Source organism: Pogona vitticeps, chromosome 7 (assembly GCF_051106095.1).
Source record: "Pogona vitticeps strain Pit_001003342236 chromosome 7, PviZW2.1, whole genome shotgun sequence".
Taxonomy (NCBI): Eukaryota; Metazoa; Chordata; class Lepidosauria; order Squamata; family Agamidae; genus Pogona; species Pogona vitticeps.
Window position 1 is genome coordinate 14,516,642 of NC_135789.1, and position 22,736 is coordinate 14,539,377.

Genomic DNA, 22,736 nt, shown 5'->3' on the forward strand with positions numbered 1-22,736 from the left:
TTAAATGAGGAGTGGGATGCTGAATTCTTTCTTATGGGGGTCCCAGAGGCACCGTTCCAGCCAGGTCCTCCTTTGCTTCTTAGCAGCTGGTGCTTGAAGAGATACACTGTATCTGCACGTGGAGGCTTTATTTTGACCATGGGGGGGGTAATGTCATTTTCCCCTCTTTCCTCCGAGGCTCCCCCTCTGAAAGCCAGCCTGGACGGATCCCTTTGTGAGGTGGATAGTAAAGAAAACTGATAACATTACATGAGAATATAATCTTTTTTCCTTTAATTATTTGAGTATTTCCAGTGGAACAAGATAGTCGTAACAGTCCGGTTTCCTCGGCCAGCGCAGGGTTTTGAGAATTCGCTGTGACAAACTCCAGAGAACGCTGCACGCGGTATGATTTTTAAGATAGTTAACAGTTACTCTAAGAATACAGTTTAAAATGCAAATTGCTCTCTGTTGGCAGCGGAACCTGCTGTTCACCTGTTCTGTGCCCATTTTTGGCAGAAAAATACGAGCAGAGTGTGTGTCTCATGAAGACACCCTTAAGGGTTCGGCGTGAACCCTGCAGCTGTGAATTCTGCCTGCCTTTTCTCTCCCTGTTTGATAGAAAGGAGGCATTGAATTACAGCACCCATCATGCTGTCCGGGCATGATGGAGGTCGGTAGTAACACATCTGGAGGGCCCTACTAGAGAATGGCTACCGTACACTTTGCTGGAAATATTCTTTAGCTGGATTAGGGTGGAAGGCAGGGGATGCGGGTTTTAATTTTGAATTTAGAGCTGTGGGTCATTCCATTCCCGTCATTAATCAGGCTCAGCCTTGTTTTTGAAGCGGGAGAGATCGCATGTGTTCAGGGTGGAAACCATGAGTGTCTTTGAAGGAAATGGAATTAGTGTTATTATTATTTGGAGTAACACTGATTCTGCTGGTCTCGTTACTGTTCTGCCATGGCCCTTTTGCACCAGACAAAGAAGTCTTATTTGAGCAATCTATTATATATATATAAAAAACCACACAGCTTGGGTCTGGATAGGCAACGAAGCCCTGTACGTATTATGAACCTCTCCCATCCAGCCAACCGCTCAATAGATTTTAAAAATAATAATGGCTTTGCACATCAGAAATGTCCCGGTTGCAGGCATATTTTTTTCTCTTTAAATCTGTTTGGTTTGATTTCCCTTCTGAAATTGAAGCTGTGAGGCTTCGCTTCTGAAACAGTTCAGCCAGCCAGGGTTTTGTGTGTGTTTTCTGCATTTTTTTATTTTTTGAAACTTCAGCAAAATAGGACGGCTGGCCTGTTTTGTAAGGTGAGATCGAGGCTGGTTTTATACAAGATACCCAAAGACGCCCAAGTTTTTTACCATGATTAAGCTAGAATGACGACACTGTTACCCTTCCGTTGAGTGTTCCGTGCCTTATATATAGGATAGGGCTTTATTATTATTATCGGTCTGAATTTTAGAGAGACCTTTCTTCCACCAAACGTTAAGGTGGGTGGAGAAAGCATGGACTCTCACAATTCTCCTTCAGATGGCATTTAAATCCTTTCCCCCTGCTCTCCATTTCTAAGCAGTAAGGTCCTGGCCATGACTCCTGTTTCTGGTGTAGGTGAGAAACTCTGAGGTTCGCAAATGGCTGTGCTGCATTTAGTGCAGGATCAGACCCTTTGGTGCCACCTCCCCATCATCTGGTGCCCTCTGGGTGTTTTTAGGAAAGCAGCTTCCATCCGGTCCATATCTGTCTGAGACAGCAAGAGACACACAGTACGTTTGTGATGTAGAAATATCTCCCCTTCCCCCTTGGTGCTGAGTTGAATCTTGTTTAATTTTTGTCATTTGTTTAAAATATTTATACTGCACCTTTCTGCTCAAGAGGTGGCTCATTTTGCCACACGGCCAGGAAGGCAGGAGGAGGAGGTTGTCTGGCGATCTGGTGCAGAGGAAGGAGAGGCTGAGATGCTAACAGTCTAGCAGCGGGGTTGCAGTGCAGGGCGCTGTCTCCCTGTCCCAGGGCCAGAGATGAGAAGTGGTGGCACATTTACACGGCTCCCCTCCCTTGGGTGGGGTGCCGTTATTTTCAGAATTTATTTACAAGCTGCAAAAGAAATGACCTTAGAGCTTTGAGCGTTGCTTTCCTCCCTTTAGTTTAGGCAGTCGCTCCAGAATCTCACACCCCGAGGGAGATATGAAGGAAGGAGCTGATGATGAATAGAAGGAAGGAATTGATGAGGGATAGAAGGAAAGAAGGAAAGAGGGAGCTGATGATGGATGAAAGGAAGGACCTGATGATGGATAGAAGGATAGAAGGAAGGACGTTATGATGGATAGAAGGAAGGAAAGAAGGAAAGATAGATTTGGGGAATGTATTACTTCTGAGAAGTCATTCTGGGAGCAGAATATCTGTGGAGGAGACGAAGGAGCGGATCCTGCCAGAGGAAACCCCCCCGCCCACCCCTCTGTTCGGCAACCTGGAAGGGAGCCCTGGGGTCAGAAAACCCAGTGGTCTCGAGACGGGGGGGGGGCACCCCGAACAGCAGCAGAGTGGGTTCCGCACCGGAGGGGTGGATTCAACCTGACGGGTTTCTGGCCCCCGAGTTTGGTCGTCCGTGGTCTCTGAGGTGTCGTCTCCATCCATCAGCCTCCTTCCCAGCCGGACCCCTCCGGAGAGTGGCTCCCTGTGTCCTTGAAGGAGGTGACCTGTGTTTTTGAGGAACAGGCCCTCCAGCGCTTTCCCCGGGGCTTCCCCTCACCCTCCCACGTCCGCTTGGTGGGTCAGTTTGAAATTACATCCAAGCAATGCCCGAGGCTGGCTCGGGGACACCCCCTCCAAACAGAGATGAGGCCACTGCCTCACCCCCTTCAAGGAACAGGTACGTCTCAAACCCTGCCGTGGCTGTTCCATAAATGGCCACAAGTCCTATAAGGAGGGGCCGAGCCAAAGGCCAGGCTTCACGCATCTCTGGGCGGCCTGCCAGAGGCCAGAAGTGAGAAATGAAGGAGGATGCGCCAGCGGAAAATTCACCCTTGGAAGGGGGGGCTGCTCTTTCTTCTTCTTCTTCCTCCTCCTCTCATTGGGTCTGAGCATTTGCTTGGTTCCTCTCCCAGGATGGCCATCTGCCAGACCTGCTCATCCTCCTGCTTCCATCTGGAGAGAAATGGAGCCTTCTCCCCCCCCCCCAAGCAAGGTGGGCTCCTGCCCCAGGCGGGCGGGCCCTCTGCCGTCGGCCACAGGCACCAAACCCGGCCATCCGGCCTCCTGCGCAAGCCGCGATGCAAGCAGGCCTCTCGTTCATTCACTTGCTCGTTTGGGACTTTCTTGCTTTATTTCTTCTCCGCTTCGGGCACCTCCCCGGCCAGGTTGGCTTCAGGCTCCCAGAGCAGGAACTCGTGGAGGAGTGTGTTCACCGTCTCCGGGCACTCTAGCATCACCATGTGGCTGCCTTCGTCGATCACCTTCAGGAACGCGATCAGCAGGATCTGGGGATGGGAAACAGAGTGCTGGGTTCAAAAGCCTCTCCTTTCCCTACGCTCCCTCCCTCCCCAAAATATCATCCTTTTTGGATCGTGGCCTTCAAAAATCCCAGTTTCAAGATCAGATGCTTCTGGCAGTAATGCTCCTTATCTCGTTCTGAGAGTTAATTGAACAGCGCTCAAGTGCATTGAAGAGCATAGTTTGGGTTTTTTTCCACCGTTAGTGGATGGAGCGACTTTTTTTTTAACATCATCTCTCGGACCACTCCCTCCAAAGCCAAAAAGGAAACGCTCCTGTTGGGTTCTGAGGGTCACCCGTTCCCTAAGCCCTACCTCCGCCATCCGCTGGTCCTCCTCCACAGGGACGAATTTGTCATGCATCCCATGCACCAGTAGCACGGGCACCGTCAGCTCGGCGTGGTAGACCTCGTCCCCTTCGGGCCAGTACTGGCCCCCCATCATGGCTCTCAGGACGAAGGACGAGACATTGAACGCATTTCCCTCCTTCAGCAGCTGCTTCTCCTTGGCGCCTTGCCGGGCGAAGCCGGCCCTGCGAGGGAGGATGGGCAGGAGCAGAAAGAGAAGTTTTGGAATTCTGAATCGGGACCGGCATCTGGTCTGGCATGGCTCGTGAGAGCGGAGATCTTTTTTTTAAAGAGTCCTTTGGCAGCCCCACAGCTCTGCTCCCCCCCCCCCCAAATTGAACAACCCTCAAATGCCTTGAAGAGCATTATTCTCAGCCTTTCATGGTTTGACATAGTGGGAGTGGATCAACACCGTACTTAACGTGCACGGAATATTTTTTAGTGCCCTTGGAAGTTGCGCTCTAAAGAATGGCATCTTGTTGCTCTCCAAAGGGGGGGCGGGGACACCCCTAAGAATCAGGGAGTCCTCCCCACCTTTCCTTGTGGGGTGGCCGGGCACTTACTTCAGGAAGCTCCAGGCCAGACAGGGCGAGAGGCATCGCAGGACGCAGGTGGGCATGTTGAAGATGGAGCACAGGCTGGGCTCCAGGGCCGTCGGGCCTCCCCCGTTGATCATGATGACCTTGTGGACGAGATCCGGATACTCGTGAGCCAGGAAAGTGCAGAAGGAGACCCTGCACGGAAGAAGGAGGGGAAAGAAGCAGGCCAATTAAGAAAGAAAAAAGGGAGGAGGACGAAAAGGGGCAGGCTGGACGGTGGGATGGGGAAAGGACCAAACAGCCGCTCCCAGCCAGGACCCCTCTGGACGCTCTCGCGCCCAGCCCTTGAAAATGAGCAAAAATCATTGGGGGGGGGGATCCGCATGGGGTAGCCCTAGCTCTGTTTCTGTCAGCTTTCCGTTTGAGAAGGGGATATTTTTGTCGAGTGACTCTGCCCCCCCCCCGTTTGATTGCAACACCACTCCTCCTTGAGACTTGGAGGGGGCAGAGAGGAGACCCTCTCTGGTTTCCAGCCAGGCCTCGGGGGTTGGCTGGTGGCCCCTTCTGGGCTGCCCTTTCCCCACCTCACTTCCTGAGGATGGAAGGAAGGAAGCACCCTTCCTGCTCGGCCTTCCGGCTCCCAGAGCCCCAAACCCATTTCTCCTGGAAGTGCTGCTTTAGACCTGGCAACCGAAGCCTGTGGAGGGTTCCCCCTTCCTCACCCGTACGAGTGTCCAACCAGGATGTTGCGCTTCTTAGCGTAGCGCTTGAAGATGGCCCGCATGTCCTCAGCCAGGGCGTAGAAGGTGTAGGCGGCGGCGATCTGGGGAGCCGAGCTGGCCCCGTGGCCGGCCAGGTCCGGGGCCACCACCTCGTAGCCCAGCTTGGCGAAGAAGTCCAGCTGCTCCTTCCAGATGTCCAGGGACCCTCCGACCCCATGGAGGAAGAAGAGGACCACGTCCCTGTGGCTCCCCTTGCAGCTGGTGATCTCCTTGGCGCAGTCGATCTCCACCTGCTTCTTCGGGCGGCGCTTGCGGCGTCGCCCCCCGGGGGCCGGAGGGTGGCCTGAGGGTGGTGGCCGGGCCTCTGCCACCTCCGCCTCCACGGGGCCGGGGGGCTCTGCCCCGTTCTGGCACTGGGGGAGGAGGAGGTCGGAGTGCACGGCCTCCCCCAGGTTCTCGATCACCATCTGGCCGTTGCGGTAGACGGTGATCCGGCGCTTGCAGCGGATGGCCCCGGCGGCCTTCCGGGGCTCCTCCTCCGCCGGGGCAGGCGGGCGGGCGGGGGCCACGTGCTTGACCCGCAGGACCCGCCCGGGCTTCACCTCCACGAAGCTAAAGCCGTCGCTGGACTCGACGCTCTCCAGGGGGCCCACTGCGTTGGGCGTCTTGCCCAGCAGGCAGCAGAGGAAGCCCTCGGCGATGGCGGTCAACATGGCGGCGGTTCCTGCGGCCCGGAGAGAAGCAGACGAGAGGGTCCGTTAGGAGCAGAAGCCATCGGCCTCCCTTCCTGGGGAGAGAACCCGTCACACGACTGTCCTTGCAAGGTAGGCCCTGCCATGTGGCTCACTTCCAGCTGTCACGGCACCTTTTGGGGTGTGGTTGGGGGAGAAGGATGGGGTTTTTTTTTTTAGAAATTGGGGCCTACAAAGTCTTAACAAAACTGAACCCACAGGTGGAATAACGGCTCAGGCGGGGAAGCGTCCATTAAAAAGGCAGCCACTGGGTGACCCTCTGAGCGTGCAGAAGCGTGTGATCCACCTGGTTAGGGCGGGTGGGGTTTGGAGACCTCGTCCGGTCGGTCCGAAGGTCTTCCCCGCACGGCTGCTTAGAGTGTTTGACTCTTCTCCTCCCCATCCTGCTCCAAATCCACCCTGTGTCTGCGGTCAGAGGAAAAAAGAAAACCCCCTAAGCGGGGAAATGTGGTGCCAGATGCTGGCCAGTTCTCCCCAGTGATAGAAGGCCCAGGCTGTGCCACCGCCTTCTCCCCTCCCAGTCAAAAGGGAGACTTGGCCAGACTTGATGGAGAGGCTCTTATTAAATTAACGGGCAGTTTATCCTGATTAGAGTCCGTGTTATCAGGCAAGAGTGCGGCACTAGGAGGAGGAGCCGGGAAGGAGGAGACGAAGCTAACACCCCCCCCCCACAAACATTGCCCTTATGTGAACAGTGCGTGCTAGCCAAGGGCTCAAAGAGGTTGCCCACTCAACTGCTTTACTGGCCCAGCTCTTCTGATTTCCCAGCCATGAGGGAGGATGCTATGGGGGGGTGGGGAGAGGGGAGAAGCCTTGCAGGGAGCTTCAGTCTTTCCCTGGGCTGCTTTCTGGTCTCCCTCCTTCTCAGCAATGAATTTATCAAATTTCTTTTTAAAGGAGCATAAGGGGTGAGCTGCTGCCCCCCCCACCTCCTAGTTTTTATGCCTCCGAGCCCCCTCAAGAGTCTGTGCTAGCAAGCCAGAGGTCAGGAAAGGGGCTGGAGAAAGCAGGCAAAACCTGCTTCTGGTTGCGGCCTCTTCAACTGACCCCCCCCCATGCATGTCAAGAGCATCTCTCCTCAACAGAGCAGGAAATGCAATTAAACCCTGCGAACTGCGGGGGACCTTAGTGTGAAAAGGCAAACCAAGAAGGAGAAAGAGAGAGAGAGATAGGGAGAGATGCTGGTAACCATAGCAACCAGAGTGCTGGGTACCACAGATGGACCACTTCGGAGCACCGAGTGCGGGTTGTGTAACGGCCCTCATGGTTGTCAAGCAAGAAAGGAACTGGGTTGCATAAGCCCCCTGACGCCCACCTTCCCTCCTTGCGAGGTAGGAAGGGCCGGCCGGGATGAACGATGACCTGGGTCAGTGGGTGGGTGGAAACAGATGGCTAAATGGTAGCCTGGATCTCAAGACATCCCCCCCCCCAAAAAAATTAAGAATCAGGGCTGAACTGGTGGACCGAGGGAGGCCTCCTGCCACATCTGCCTGCTCTTCTCCAGGAGGCGAAATGAGGGTTGGGGTGGAGGAGAGAGGAACCCCCTTGACCCATTCACGGCCCAAACCGAGCCTCCAGCAAATGCTCAACTCGTGGGGATCGCAAAAGCCAGGCATTCGGAAATCTGTATTTACAGAGGCAAATGAAAAAAGACATCGAGGAAAGGGCCAAGGTTTTGAGATTCTTACCAGGCCAGGTTTTCCCCGAATTAACAGAGGGGGAAGGAGATAAACCTGATTTTATACCCTCATGTCCTGCTTGGGTTGTTGTTTTTTAAATTCTGGACAGTCTTTTGGCGAGCTTCACGCAGCGTTTGGAAGGGAAAAAAGTTACAAGGGATACCATGACTTTCAAAGTGATGTCCACCCGTTTCTTTACGCAGGGCCGCGTAAAGAGAAATCTCAGCCGTTCTGGTTTCCCGATGCACAGAGTTGGCTGGTGTTTCCGAGGGGGTAGGAGATGATGCGTGTGTTTTCGAGGGGGCCAGGAAACCCAGAGTCCCTGGACAGGGCCCCATAGAGGACTCTTCGCTTAGATAGGGGTGGATGGGAAAGGCAGTCGTGTTTCCATCAGCAGACATTTAATTCCTAAATCAGAACAAAACCTAAGGGCCTTTAAGCCAACTCGGTGCATCAGGAAACCAGAATATGGCTGAGATTTCCGTTTGTGTGCAGGGTTTCTATAAATGAGGAGGGCTTTGCTGTTACAGAACCCATATGAACAGCGCAAGCCAGAGAGTTTGTTTGTTTATTTAATTATTTATTTTTAAAGAACCGTGCATGATTTATAGCGAAGAGATGACCTTACATGGGTTGCTTGCAAAACCGGGACTTTTCCCCCCTCCCTTCCAAAAATGTATGATTTATCATGATCATTATCTCCCGCTTGCGAAACTCTGCTGTGAGGTTGATCATGATCACTGTCCATGCGTTTCCTGCTTTCAAACTCTGTGGCCTCCCTTTTTTCTTTTTCTTTTCTGCAAAATGTCATGATTAATCAAGATGGTAAACCCTACGTTCCCTGCTTGCAAAGTTATGCTGTTAAGCAGGGTGGTGGTGCTAGTTTCTCCTCAGCCTCCCAAATTAATTCCTCTGGGAGTGGAATCGTTTGCTTTGTCGATTCCCCTTTGGAAAGCTCACGTTGAGCTGTGCAGGAAAAAGAAAATCTGATTCAGATTCATGGCACAGTCACACACACACACCCCGTCACAAAGAACACCTCTCTCCTTCCCTTCTTTGACACACATACACAACACCTCCCCCCCCCCCCCCCAATGCTGGCTTGCTTTCCTCGGGCATCTTTTCAATGCCAGCTAGATGCAGCCAGGAAGGGATGGGGTGAAGAAGAGAGAGGAAAAGGAGGGGGAAGAAAAAGAATCCAGTCAGGTTTGACCTAAATTAGAGAGAAAGATGCTTGGATTTTATGTAACTGAACTTCAGCTGGAAATCAGGGAGCAGAGAAGAATACAAACTCCCATTCCTGCTTTTCTAAGAAGGAGAAACCACTGCAGGGTGTTTGGGGGGGGTGTTTCAGTCTGCCAGGGCCAGAAGGTTATTCCTACCTCCGATCACCCCTACCGAACCTTCACCGAGACCTGTACTGAATCCGTGCAAACCTGGGAGTTTGCCGGATCGGACCTCAAGCCGTCCTGTTTCTGAGGGCGAGCGTCGGAAATTCATGTCTGAAACTTGCGGATCCTGGAGCCAGAGGCTGGCTTGGGTTTATTTATTATTATTTTTACAGAATTGGCTGATTCTTTTTAAGTTTTCACCCTGGGGCTGAACAATCCCGCGGAGGCAGAGGCTACGAATCAGGAGAGGTGGCATCGAAAGCAGGTCTGTAGGGGAACAGCTCCCGGGAGGGCGACGCATGGTCATCCTCCTGCTGGTGGTCTTCCAACAGACGGGCAGAACTAGCTGCCCACTTTGGGAGCAAGAGGCTTGGTGACGGAGGCCTACCTTATAGGGCCTGATCCCCCTTTGGGGGCTTTTTTGGGGTTAGGGAACTTTTCCCGTCTTTTAGGGAAAAAGATGGACAAGCAGACATCTCCTGATTTTAAGGCTCTGGATGGGCCAGAGCCCTCGCGCCTTCTCTGGCAGCAGGAAGGGACATCCATGAGCCGTCCACCAGCACCCACGGGCTGGATCAGACTCAGCGACAAGGAGAACGGCGCCGTTCACAAGGCTGTCAATCGGGTCCATCCAGCTTGCTCTCTGGAAAGAGAACGGCCTCCCATTCGAAAATAACCCAAAATAAAAATGATTACCCCTGCTCTTCTTTGGTTAGAATATGCCTGGGCTTCCCTTGGTAGTTTCTGGGATGTCATCCCATCTCAAGGCCTAGAAACTTGTTTGAAGGTTTTTTTTTAAAAAAAGGGGAACTCCAGCAATCTTTGCTTAAAAGGACATGGGGGGGGGAAGAGAAAAAACTCGGTCTGTTATTACAAAATGTGGGCAGGAATCCCAAGCAGAGGAGGATGTTTGTTTTCTGGTTCAGGGACTCGCCCCAGAATTCTGAAGAAATGCACAATTGAACGATTTGTGCACCAGTGAGAAAAGCCCCCCCCCCAGTGACATAAACCAGCCGGGGTGCCTGATAATTGAAAATACTGTAATTGCAAGTGTAGCCATAATATCCATGCAGGTTAGTGTCATTCCCCTCTATTTTGGGTCTCCGTTGGTGACATCTTTTCTTGTAGCCCAGACACGAGTGCACAAGAAAGGTGGGTGAGCAGACTCTGGGAGGCCCCCAAACTTTGCAGAAGGACTAAAATAAGGGAAAAGATGGGGGTGGATCCCCATAGGTGAGCTGAGAGTATCCATAGGAGGTGGGGGAGAGACGCCAGCCTGGGGTGTGGGCGTTGGCACCCTCCTCTCCCTGAGCGAGGGCCAGCTTTGGCTGGCGGGCCTCCCCACAGAGGAATATAATGCACTGCAACCTTTTAGATGCAGCGGTCAGACATGGAGGCGGCTATGGGAATGGCAGGCCCTTGGCTTAGAGAGGGGGGAAAAACCCAGGATGGCCGCCTTGGCTTGAGTGGCTTCCCCAGAGCCGGTCTCAGTTCTTTTTAATATTTCCAAACCAGCTTCATATGCTGATGTCGGCAGCTGGGCATAAAGAGGGGAGTCTCAAAATGGCCCACGCTTTGGGGTGGGGAGGAAAGGGCAGGCCAGATCAGTCTCTGCCGGACCCGGATAAAAATGGGGAGATCAATCAAGGAGGCAAGGGTGAATCGGCCCTCCTCTGAACTGGGAGCTGCTGGGTGTGGGAGGAGGGCCATATCTCCTTCCCTCTCGCAGGTCCGTATGCGCTGAACCCCTGCTAGGAACGGTGGGTGTGAATTCAACCTTGGAAAAGCCAGCCAGAGAAAGAGGGATGGGAGGAAAAGACACCCAACCACGGGGAAGCGTGTGACCTTGCTTGAAATTGGCCACCTCCTAAACCCATGCTTTTTGAAAGGGGGGGTTCGGGGAACCTATTCAGTGACACCCCACCTTTCCCACCCCACCCCGACCCTATACTGTGGATCCCTTTTTCCGGTTCAGCGGGGGAGGGGGTCTCCCTGCCTTGCCCCCCATGGCTTTGGCTGGCCTCTGGCATGCAGGCTCCCTGGGAGTGGATGGCACCATTTTAACCACCATGATTAAAAAAAAACAACCCCAAACCCACCTCCTGAAGCAGTGCGGCATGCACGCCCATGCAACACACAAAGCAGGCTTTCTCCCCCCCCCCCTACAACACCACTGACATCCCCCCCCCCATGTCAATGTCAGGGCAGTTCACCTGCAGAGCAGGGGTGCAACCTCACCACGCATAAGGAGACGGCCTTTGCAGCGCTGGATGTGCTCCCCCCCCCCTGTTTTCTCACACACACACACACCTCTGCTGGCTTGCTTTCTTCCAAATCCTCTTTGCTAAATCCGGGCTGATCTCCCCTTCTCGGCCGCCACAGCAACTGACAGATCCTGGCCCTCTTTAGACCTTCATTCCCTCCCCATGTTTGATGTGCCTGTGTGTGGGGGGCATGCATCCAGGCGCCCCTGCGGGGTCCAGCCGTGCGTACACCCCCTGCCCACCCACCCGTCTTCCTCCCCCCCAGAGGGCACGTCCAAGACCTCACCTCATTTATGTCTCCCACCAGGGCTCCAGCCGGCTCTTCCTCGCCGGGATGGCCAAAGACTCTCGGAAGAGGGAAAGGCGAAAGGGAGCCTCGCCTCCCTCCCCAGCCAGCGCAGAGAAGCCGCCTCTGTCCTTGGAAACGGTGGGCAGGTTTTATTCCCCGGGCGTCCTTCGCGAGGGATGGGTGGGGGCTGCCTTCCCCTTCTCACTGCCACCTTTCTCCCCCTTGCTTTGCATGAGCGTGTGGGGTTGAAGGGGGAGGCCGTGAGGGGGTTCCCAGCCCACCCGAGGCCTCCTTTCGCTTCTTCTGCAGCCGGAGAGATGCTCACGGCTGGAGGAGGAGGAGAGAGAAAGAGAGGCAGAGGACGACACAAGAGAGGTTTCCTTGCCTGGCGTTCAAAGCGAAAAGAAAACCCAGGCTGGTAATCTCTCCTTGCTGGAAGAGGAGGAGGAAGGGGTGCCAGGCTCTGACGGGCGGATTGCAGGGCCCATCTTCCCCATGCCTGTGGCCAGGAGATGATGGAACCCTTGTGGCCGTGATGGCCATGGGGGGGACGGTGCCTCAGAAGAAATCCCTCTAAGTCCAATGAATTAAAAAAAAAATGAGATGGGGAAGAGGAAAAATAGATGAAAAAACCTTCTAGCCCAGCATCTCTTAATTCATCCAGTTCTATAAATGTCTCACTGATGTTTTTACACCAACCTTACACAACTGTCCAGAGGTCATACGTTCTCAGGACAAAGTATGTTGATTTTAAAACCCATTTTTACCTCCTGAGAGAGTCTGGGTTTCGTTTCATGGAACAGAAGGAATTTTCTTCCTCTTCACCTTACAGGCCCTCCTCCTCCTCCTCCTCGATATTAGCCCGGTATGTGGACAGAGGGCAGGAATCTGGTCATAACTTTCCGGTTTCCTCAATCTGCCCGTCCCTGCCTCAACTAGTTTTTATGTTTGCTTTTTTTAAAAAAATTAAGCCATCGCATTTCTCTCCTCTATACCTAAAGCTTTTAAATTTGGTGACAGAACTGGGGAAACCCTTAAATCGTTGACTGTTGAACAGCATCTCTCTGGGAGACAGGAGGGTCTCAGGGGGTGTGTGCAAGTTTCCGTTTGGTGATTAAAAGGGCAGCTTTCTGCTCACAGGGGCCTGATTTTGCCCCCTCCCCACGATGCACCCTGAGGAGCTCCTTCAATCCGCAAACCCTTTTGAGGAGGGGGGGGGAGAACAGCTGCCTCACCAGGCTGAGGACCTCCTGTTCCCTCGTTGCACCCATGAAAGACAAACACCTGACACAGTCTGCAAGGCTCCCTTTTAATATTTTTGCGTAGTTTCAGCAGAGCGGATTGCGGACATGGCCAAGCGGCCTTCTGGCCTCCTGCTCGGAGGGAGAAGCGTCAGTATTCGGGCGGTGGGAGCTCCCTTTGGCACTTCTGGACCCATTTGTCCTCTGGGTTGGCGCAGATCTTTTTGTTGTTTCGGGAGACAAATCTACAAAGCAAACAATCGCAAATAGAGCACCCTTTTGTGACCCAGAAGGCTTTCTTTTTTCTCAGCTTCCTGTGGCTCCTTCTTCCCCCCCCCCCCCCGCTCAACTCTGGAGCCCTCTCTTCTGGCCAGATGGGAAAAGCAGAGGGACCATCTTGGCTTGGGCAGGTGGCTGTCTTCGTGGGTTGTGGCAATTTTTGCTGTCTTGTGTGCCGTGAAACAGATCCCACCCCATAGGGCTAGCAGGGCTAGCAGCCTCTCCCTATGGGGCTGAGGACAGGTGGGGTTGAAGGCCCGGGCTTTAACCCCACCCCACATGAAAGAGCATCCTGCCTTCTTCTTCCCCAGCGCCCCTCGGCTTGAAAGGGGACCACTTGGAGACCTGGGGAAGGAGCGCCAGGCCCCCCTCGGGCCACGTGGCCGCCCAGCGTGAGCAGGCCAAGGGTTGCATGCCAGGTCAGGCGGCCAGGTGCTCCGGCACCCGCTGGCCCACTGCCTAAAGGATTCCTTCTGAAGACTTACATGATGGCGTGAAGAAAGCATCGTCCATCTGCGTAGAAGTAGGATTTCAGAAGATGGCAGGGGACTGCTTTGGATGTGTAGTTTTCGCAGCACTTATCCGGCCCAATCAGGTCTCCCAAATCAGGGAGAAGGGAGTGAGCTGGAAGGAGGAGGAAGGGTCTGTGTGTGCGTGTGTGTGTGTGTCTCCCCTCCCCACCAGGACCCCGGGTGGCCCCCTGGCCTGCCCATCTCCTAGGCGAGGTCTGGTCATCCTGAGAGAAGCACCTGAGAGGAAGCCGCCCAAGGCAGGCTCGATTTTGGATCCCCAAAGGGAAACGAAAAAGCTTGCCGGTTTCCACAGGGGAATCCCATTTCAGGGGACTCTGTGGCTCGGTTGCAGGCTGGGGAGAGGGGGAGGTTGGAAGACCACCCCCATACCCACCCACCCACCCCCCAAAGTATTCTGCCTGCACCTGGCTCCTGGTGCCGGCAGAGCCGGTCAAGGTGTGACGCCGTGAAGCAAGAGAAGAGGGCTTACCGGCCTCAGCTTGAACTTTGGTGTCTTCATCTGAAAGAGAGAAAGAGAGGGGGAAAGACCAGCACCGGCTGGGTTTGTCTTGGTCCCAACATTTCAGGATCTCAGGCCAGCAGTGTCAGGTGGTGTTTTTTTTTTCTTTTTTCCCCAGGCAAAATGAGGATCGATTTTTCCTGGGGCCAAGGAGCCTTCCCCCACCCCCGACCAGCTGCATCCCGGGAGTCTCGCACCAGCGAGATGAAGGGACCCCGCTCTGTCTCACTCACGTTGGCCCTCTGAGGCAGGGAAAGAGGAGGATTTACTCACCTGCTGCGTTGGAGACGAGAGCGAAGGAAGCCACGAGGAGGAAGACGAAGAGAGGGAGGGCTGTCCTTGAGATCTTCATGTTGGGTGAGAAGCGCCGACGGATGAAGGGTGGCTCCTGGTGCCTTCCTCAGATGTCACTTCGGTTGTCCGGACCGGACCCTGCAGCCTGCCCTTTTTATAGGCAGATTTGGAGCTTTAGATAGAGATCATGGCCAGTGACACCACACCGGGGGGGGGCCTTCAGCCGGAAAAGATGACAAGCCCAGATCCCCCCCGCCGACTCCAGGAAGCAGGAGGTAAGAGCATTTTGTGTGAAAGGGTTTTTTAAAAAATCTCTACCCATCTCTTATCTCTGAGCAAGGAAGGGAGGCTCAGATACCGAGGGTGGGCATGGTGCGTGCTTTATCGATGGCATCTTTTGGTGGCTTTATCAAGGGTCGGAACAAGAAAGTCCCACTCATGGGTCCGGCCCTTTCTCGGTAAACAGGGAACTCAGGAAGAAAAAAAGAGGGGAAACACCCTGTCCATTTTTTCAAAGACTGCTGCAGACCTGCGTTTCAGTCAGAAGAATGGAAGTGTTCGTAGAAAGTTCCTTTTTTAAAAAAAATGTGCAAAATATATAACGTGTCTATAAAAATACTAAAAAATTGGGAACGTATCCCAGCACAAAAAGGCAGCGAGCTGAGGGTTAATGATAGCCCCTCATTGTTCATGTGGGCCAGGGCCGTCCACGGGCATGGCTGAACGATGGCCATGTGAATAAGGCGCTCGGGGCATCTGAGATACCTTGAGCCGTGGTTTCGTCCGCATTGCCCCTGACATGCACACGCCAAGGAGTATGCCCATGACTGAACAGGGATTTGAACCCGGGGCTCTGAGGTTCAGTCTTCCATCCCATGGGTTCCCAGCTTGGATCACTTGGATGTTTTTGGACTACAACCCCCAGAATCCCCAGCCTGCACAGTTGGCGGCGAAGGCTTCTGGGAGACCCAAGAGCCCTTGGGGGACCTGAGGCTGGGAATAGCTGGTGTTCCCAGTCGACTGGGTGGGGGCTCCCAGACACACCTGCCAGGGAGGGGGGGGGGCATCTTTGCCCCTTCCATACTTGTGTCTGTGGCAAAACCGGTGACCGGGTTTTACAGCTCCGTCTAGCCCAGGAAGGGGGAGATTGCCGGAGGCTGGTGGTGGTCTCCACCCCATAGCACCCCCCAAGGAAGGTGGTGGTGGTGAGGAAAGGACTCTCCCTCCCTCCCTCTCCTGGCCGAATACGGGGATAAGGGAGGTCGAGGCGCTCCCCGTCCCCTCCGGAGAGCCTTCGTCCAGGCGGTCGCTCCAAAGACCAATTTGTCAACACTCAGGCCACTTCTCTCCTAGGAGAGCCATGTGCCCGGCCTTTTCCGGTTTGCTTTTTGGGCCCTCGGGGCACCCCTTTGGTTTGTGCCATGAACTCGTGTTCCCGATCCAGGGGTTCCACCCACCCGCTCAGTCGTGGGTGTCCCTTGGGAAGGGGGGGAGCCAGGGAAAGATGCCTCCCGGGGTCTCGGAAGGGTCACTTTGTTTCCCCCCCCCAGAGAGAACTGAGCAAGGATCCATCCTGAAGCTCAGCGCTGGTTTCCTGAAGGCTGGGAGGAGGGAGGAGGAGACCCCCCATTTCCTCACCTGGGGGGGGAGGAAGCCACTGTTCTGCACAGAGAGGGTCTCACACCGAGACACAGAGAGAGAGAGTATGTTCTTTGGTTAAGGACAGGCACAGGCAGTAAACCCTTAAACTCTTGGTTTGGGCCTTTGAGGAGGGAAGGATGGGCCAGGCAGAGAAGGGGAAGGAGAAGAGGGTTTAATTATCCCAGCGTTGGCCCTCCCAGCCTTCTCCATTGTGTGTGTGTGTTTGTCTCTCTCTCTCTCTCTGTAGATAGATGGTGGGGAGTTAGCAAGGATTTCCGACCCACCCTAGGCTTTCAAGCTTCCTTGTGGTGACCTTGCCGAGACATCTGTCTTAAGATCTCCCCCACCACCATCATCATCATCATTTCCCGCAATGGCCTCCCTCTGACCTTTACCACCACCACCACCACCCCGTTGCCTGCCTTGGAATGCAAACCGCTCTTCCTCTTTCTCGCCTCTTTGGGGAAAGTTTGGTCTGTCTGCTTTTCACGGCTTGAGAAATGTTTTCTGTGTGTGTGCGTGTGTGTGTAGGTTTGCAGGAAGGAAGGAAAAAACCTTTGACACATGCTCAGAGGCTCCCTTTTAATGTTTTGGTGCACACTGTCAAAAGAGTGGACCATGGAACAGCCCAACAGGTTTCTCATCTCGTGCTTGGAAGGAGGGGGAAGCGTCAGGAGTCCGGCGGCGGGAGCTTTCTTTGGCACTCCTGAACCCAGGGCTCCCAAGGATTGGCGCAGATCTTTATGTCTTTACGTGTGACAAATCTACAAAGCAAACAGTCACAATCAGAGGGCCCTTTTGTAACCCAGAAGGCTTTCTTTTCTCAGCTTCCTGTGGATCCCTCCCCCCCCCCCCCCCGCTCAACCCTGGAGCCCTCTCTTCTGGCTAAATGGGAAAAGCTGAGGGACTGTCTCGGTTTGGGCAAAGGGCCGCCTTCGTGGGCTTTGGCAATTTTTGCCATCTTGTGTGCCGTGAAACGGCTCCCACCCCACAGGGCTGCTAGCAGCCTCTCCTTATGGGGCTGAGGACAGGTGGGGTTGAAGGATCCTGCTGCCTCCTTCCCCACCACCCCTCACCGTGGAATTGGTAGAGACCTCAAGAAGGGAGGGCAGCTCGGTCTGAGCCTTTGGCCAACGCCTGGAGACCTGGCTGCCCTGAACGGGGGAATGAGCCGGCCCAGGGGTGGGCTGGCAGGTCGGTTGGGCAGGCCTTCGGGCGCCGGCCAGACCAGCGCCTAAAAGATTCCTTCCAAATGCTTACATGATGGCTGAAAGAGAGCATCGTCCGTCTACGTAGAAGTAGGATTTCAGACGATGGCAGGGGACTGGTTTGGATGTGTAGCTTAAGCAGCATTTTTCTCGCCCACCTGGAACTGGGGGGGAAAAAAGAGGAGATTGGAACGAGGAGGGGGTCCCTCCCCTCCTGACCAAGGGCCCCGGGTTTGCCCCCTCCCCAGTCCATCTCGCGTCGGCATGATCTGGGACTCCTGGGAGACCCGGCCCACGCTATGAAGGTTGCCCCCAGACCCCTCGCTGGGCCTTTTGTGTCTCCGGGCTCGGCTGCCGAGAAACGTCCCGACTGGGAGCAGCCAAAAGCAGGGCTGGATTTGGGACCCCAAAGGGGCTCGTTTCCACAGGGAAATGAAATGGGGAGCCCCTTTTCAAAACCCAGTTTCATGTGTTTCAGCATGGCTGCAGGGCAGGGAGAAGAGAGTTACAAGCCCCCTTTCAGTGTCCTGTGTCCCCCCCCCCCCGGCTGCCAGTCAAGGTGTGACATCCAGAAGGAGAGGGCTTACCGGCCTCAGCTTGAATTTTGGTGTCTTCATCTGAAAGAGAGAAAGAGAGGGGGAAAGACCAGCACCGGCTGGGTTTGTCTTGGTCGCAACATTTCGGGATCTCAGGCCAGCAGTGTCGGGTGGTTTTGTTTTCTTTTCTCTCCCCCGCCCCCCCAGGAAAGATGTGGGTCGATTTTTCCTGGGGCCGAGGAGCCTTCCCCCGCTCCCGACCAGCTGCATCCCGGGAGTCTCGCTCCTTGGGTCCAAACCAGCGAGATGACGCAACCCCGCTCGGTCCCGCTCACCTTGGCCCTCTGAGGCAGGGGAAGAGGAGGATTTACTCACCTGCTGCGCTGGAGACGAGAGCAAAGGAAGCCACGAGGAGGAGGAGGAGGAGGAGGAAGAGAGGGAGGGCCGTCCCTGAGATCTTCATGTTGGGTGAGAAGCGCCGACGGATGAAGGGCAGCTCCCGGTGCCTTCCTTGGCCGTCGCTTTGGTTCTCCCGACTGGACCCTGGAGTCTTCCCTTTTTATAGGCAGCTTCCACCGGAGCCTTGGGGAGCTCTGATGGCCAACCACCCCACACGGGGAGACTGTTCAGCTGGAAGAGAGGACAAGCCCAGGTCCCCCCCACCCGGACTCCAGGAAGCAGGAGGTAAGAGTATTTCATGCAAAGGGGCTGAGGTGGGGGGTGTTATCTCCACCCATCTGTTATCTCTGAATAAGGAAGCGAGGCTAAGATACCGTGCTTTATCGGTGACCTGTTTCGGTGGCTTTCTGAAGGGGTGGAAAGATACAGGCCCACTGATTGACAAGCCCAGCCTTTTCTGGGTAAATAGAGAACTCGGGGGGGGGGGGGAAGAGAGGAAACCACCTGTCGGTTCTGGAAGGCGGCTGCAAACAAAGGGGTTTCGCTCAGAAGAATGGAAGGGTGTTTGTAGAAGGTCTTTATTTTATTTTTATTTAACTATAAAACATGTGCCAAATTTATAGTGTCTATAAAAATGCCAAGGGGAAGAAGGAATGCAGAATGAAACGTTTGATATATTATAGAAGAGCCGCCTTGGTGAGAGAGAGAGAAATAGGATCTCACTCTGGGAGGACGTGGTTCTTTATAGAAGCAAAAACACAGAGTGGCTATAAAAAGGGCACTAAGAGATAACGTGCTTTTTGAAAAGAAGGGCCCGTTTTTAACCCCACCCAGAGGAAGCCCCGGCTACCTGAGCCACAGGGCCTGGAGCCCAGGGCCTAATTATAAGAATATGGCAAAAGCCCAGATTCTGAATGTATTCGCAGTGGGAAGAGGTTTTCTGTTGGGAAGGGCCGTCCAACGATGTGTCTGAGTTACAGCAACGCGGATAATGGTGTTCAAGGCTGGTGAAATACCTCGAGCCATGGTTTCACCGAGGAGTGCCCGTGACTCAACAGGAATTTGAACCCAGGGCTCTGGGGCTCATCACTCCACCCCATAGGATCCCGGCTTGGATCGTCCAGGTGGTCTTGGACTACAACCCCCAGAATCCCCGGCCCACACAGCTCCAAGGTTTGAAACCTGGGCATTTTCTCGCTCGGGGAGCCATCAGCCCAATCTTGTCAGCTTTGCTTTTTATGCCCTTGGAGCAGCCCCTTTGTTCATGCCCCAGAGCCCTCTTTTCTTGGCTTCTAAGGAAGGCCGGGCGGAGAAAGGGAAGGAAGAGCGGCCTCTTGATGCCGATTTTTGTCTCACACTTACTCGGTGTGGGTGCGGAGATGTAGGGGAAGGAAGTGAGGATTTCTGACCCACCCAAGGCTTGGCCACTTCCTTGTGGTGACTTTGCCCAGACCTCTCCGCCTTAAGCCTCCCCCCCATCATCATCAGCATCATCTCCCACCATGGCCTCCCTCCAACCGTCTCAACCGGTCACCCTCCTTAATTCCCAAACTGTCCCTCCTCTTTCTCTCCTCTCTAGGGACATGTTTTCCTCTCTGCCTTTCCAGAGCTTGGGAAATGTTCTCCCTCTCTCTGTGTGGGTGGAGATCTGCAAGAATGAAGGAAAAACACTCGACACATGCTCAGGTGCTTCCTTTTAATACTTTTGCTTGATTTTAGTGGAGTTGATCGTGGGCAGGCAAAGCCGCTTTCTTGCCTCTTCTTCGGAAGGAGGGGTGTCAACGTTGAGGCTGGGCGGCAATTCTACGCTGGCACTCCTGGACCCATTGGTCTTCCGGGTTGGCGCAGATCTTTGCATTTCTTTGGGTGACAAATCTAGAAAGCAAACCACCAAAACCATTTGTGCATTTTTGTGACCAAGCTTTCTCGGCTTCCTGCTATTCCCCCCTCCCCTATGGCTCAGCTCCGGAGCCCCCTCTTCGACCCAAATAGAGGAAAAGCAGGGGCGCCCAGCTTGGTTTGGGCCTCCTGCCACCTTGGCATGTTTGGGAAATGGCGGCCGGTGTGCTGCGGAAAGGGAAAGCCACGTCCCCCAGGGCTGGGGATGGGGGGGGGTCTCGAATGCCCTGGCACTTCACACCCTCCCGGGGTCAAAAGCACACCCTACTTTCTCCTTCCCCGGCTCCCTTCGCCCGGGAATTGGAGACCCTGAGATGGCGAGCAGCCCTACTGGAGAGGCCCTTGAGACCTGTCCTGAATGCGGGTCTCGTCCAGAGTCAGAATGTGTCCCGGGTCGGGCAGCCGGGACTCGGGGGCACCCACTGAGCCACCCCCTAAAAAGGACTCCTTCAGAGCTCCTAGGTAAGGCTTACATGGTGGCTGGAAGAGGGCACTGCCCATCTGCGGCATGGTAGGATTTCAGGATCCTGCAGGGAATTGCTTTCGAGGTGTAGAAAGCGCAGCACAGCATTGTCCTTCCTGGAACAGAAGGGGGGGCAGAAGGGAATGAGGGGGAAGGGCAGCGGGGAGGTCCCCCCTCCCCACCATGGATCTGGGAACCTTGATGAGAGAAGCACCCCGGAGCAAGCGACCCAAGGCAGGGCCAGATTTGGGCCCCCAAAGCAGGCAAAAGGCTCGGCTCGTCGCCATGGGGAAATCGGGAGCGCCCTTTGCAAGCCCATTTCAGGGGGGACTGTGCGGCCAGCCTTGTATGCCTTGCGGGGTGTGGGTGTGGGGAGGAGGCCCCTACCCCGATCTTCCCTGCTCCTCCTAAGAATTGTACGCAGGGGAGGAAAGAGTGGCCTTGACTCACCAGCGTTGTTGTCCTGGGCGAGAGCAAAGGGAGCCATCAGGAGGAAGAGGAGGAGGGCCACCCCATAGATCTTCATGTTGTGTGTGGGGAGAGACATCCAAGTCTCTGCAGGGCAGTTCCCGGTGCCGTCTTCTTCCTCTTCTTCGCTGGTCGCTGCGATTCTCCAGACTCAACTCGGGACTCTGCCCTTTTTATAGATAAGTTCGGCCAAAGCCTTGGGTTGCCAGTGACGCCACCCTTCAGCCACAAGACCTGACGACACCAGGGGGGCAGCGGGTTCAGGAAATCGTGGGAGGGAGCAGGCGGGAAGAGCGTTTCCTAGGAAAGTCGGGCTCCCTCCACCCTTCTGGCAGCCCCCAGTGAAGAAGGGATGCCAAGAGACCAAGGATGGGCACCGCGTGCCGTTTATCAGTCCCATTGACAGGTCCACCCTTTCTGTGTAAACAGAGGGCTTAAAAAAAAACAACAGAGGAAACCACTCGTTAGGTTTAAAAGACAGCTGCAGACACGGCATTTCGGTCAGAAAAATGGAAGTGTTTGTGGATGGTTCTTTTGTTTGCTCTAAAGTCCTCCTCAGCCAGAGCAGAGACGGCCACAAGCCAGAGAAGGCCGTACGCCTCCGGAGAGGCCTGAGAAAGAGGGGCGGATTCAACGCCATCCTAGATTCCTTTCTCAGCCGCTTCGATGCTCGCACCCCAAACCCCTGTGCTGTCTTTTAGCTCTGCTGATGGGAAGTGTGAGGAAGAGCGGCAGGGATAACTCTTGAAGCGCAGAGGTGATGTCGCAGGACTTCAAGGAATCATGGGAGGGAACACGAAGGAGAAGGCTACTTACGAAGAGCGTTATTGCCTTTGATCTGGTATCTGGAAGGGAGGAAGTGGCGGCAGCCGTAAGAACCAGGGGGTGGCAGATGGACCCACGGCGGTGTTAACTGGTAGCATGGCTTGGTTGCATTTGCTGCTTTCTTTGTACAGGAAACTAGTGGCTTCCCTTCACTTTGGCATCTGATGGCCCAGGAGTGATGATGTTTGAAGCTAGAAGATGCCAAGATACAGGGCAGGACGTGAAGTCCTCTTGGCATCTTTTGGAGCAATCTCTGGAGTTTCTGGAAAAAATTCATTTTGTGAGCTAATCTTTGCTGTTGCAGCTTTAAATAAATGACACACCCGTTTCTATTGAAATATGTGTTCCTTACCCTAATATCTGTTCCAGGGGTGCTCGGTGTTCTGGAAGGCGTTCATAATGTCCCTCTCTAAGTCTTAATTGCTGTAGGTCAAAAAATATGCAAGTGTTTCTCCCTTGCCATTTCCCTTTTCCTCAGACACCAGAAAAGACATGCAGCATCCCTTCTGAATTCTGAAATATGGCTCTCGGGTTGACAGAGGTTAGTGGTTAGACAACCCTTGCTTTCTTCGACATTTGTACGTGTTGGAGGCGATCCTTAGAGCTGCTAAGGTAGCATGTTTTTCTGCACAGAGCATGTCAGACTCACATTAAGGAGCCCCCAGACACCCAAAATTGACTCGCCAACAAAACACATGATCTGAACTTAGGCCATTAAAGCCAGTACACTGCAGGCTGCAATACAGAGGTGTGGCTACTGGATGGAGTCACTTCAGAAGTGTAAGTACCCAATGACAAGTTGGCCAACAGAGGGGAGACACTGAGTAGGCTTTTTAAAAAGAGGCTGCAGTACAAATGGTGACCACCAGAGGGAGATAAAGAGCGGGTTCATAAACACCAGGCTGCAATGGCCGGGTTTGGCCACCGGAGGGAGACAGCCAGTTCCTAAATATCAGTCTCCCTCCAGTGGCCAAAGGCTGCCAT

The 22,736-nt window shown here is 54.3% G+C and overlaps 3 protein-coding genes and 1 long non-coding RNA gene across 5 annotated transcripts; 1 reads left to right on the forward strand and 3 right to left on the reverse strand.

Moving 5' to 3' along the window:
• Positions 1-250: 250 nt before the first annotated feature.
• ABHD8 (abhydrolase domain containing 8) lies at positions 251-11,604 on the reverse strand. Its single transcript, XM_072978005.2, has 5 exons — positions 11,465-11,604; positions 5,093-5,816; positions 4,395-4,565; positions 3,800-4,016; positions 251-3,472 (listed from the first exon to the last, which is right to left on the reverse strand). Exons 2-5 carry the CDS (start codon positions 5,803-5,805, stop codon positions 3,317-3,319), a joined length of 1,257 nt encoding a protein of 418 aa, XP_072834106.2. The 5' UTR covers positions 5,806-5,816; positions 11,465-11,604; the 3' UTR covers positions 251-3,316.
• Positions 11,498-22,090, forward strand: LOC140701674 (uncharacterized). The gene is made up of 4 exons (XR_012080587.2): positions 11,498-11,605; positions 14,138-14,588; positions 17,906-18,382; positions 19,677-22,090. It is a non-coding gene; the product is annotated as an uncharacterized LOC140701674 (long non-coding RNA).
• LOC140701673 (C-C motif chemokine 5-like) lies at positions 12,758-21,043 on the reverse strand. 2 transcript variants are annotated; one of them, XM_072978006.2, is made up of 4 exons: positions 14,293-14,432; positions 13,990-14,019; positions 13,473-13,611; positions 12,758-12,953 (listed from the first exon to the last, which is right to left on the reverse strand). In XM_072978006.2, exons 1-4 carry the CDS (start codon positions 14,369-14,371, stop codon positions 12,860-12,862), a joined length of 342 nt encoding a protein of 113 aa, XP_072834107.2. In that variant the 5' UTR covers positions 14,372-14,432; the 3' UTR covers positions 12,758-12,859. The 2 variants fall into 2 exon arrangements, with proteins under 2 accessions (XP_072834107.2, XP_078235069.1); XM_078378943.1 differs by lacking the exons at positions 13,473-13,611; positions 13,990-14,019; positions 14,293-14,432 and adding exons at positions 20,470-20,575; positions 20,910-21,043.
• On the reverse strand, positions 16,523-18,161 carry LOC110072495 (C-C motif chemokine 5). Its single transcript, XM_020780906.3, has 4 exons — positions 18,074-18,161; positions 17,750-17,779; positions 17,215-17,326; positions 16,523-16,718 (listed from the first exon to the last, which is right to left on the reverse strand). Exons 1-4 carry the CDS (start codon positions 18,159-18,161, stop codon positions 16,625-16,627), a joined length of 324 nt encoding a protein of 107 aa, XP_020636565.3. The 3' UTR covers positions 16,523-16,624.
• Positions 22,091-22,736: the final 646 nt, after the last annotated feature.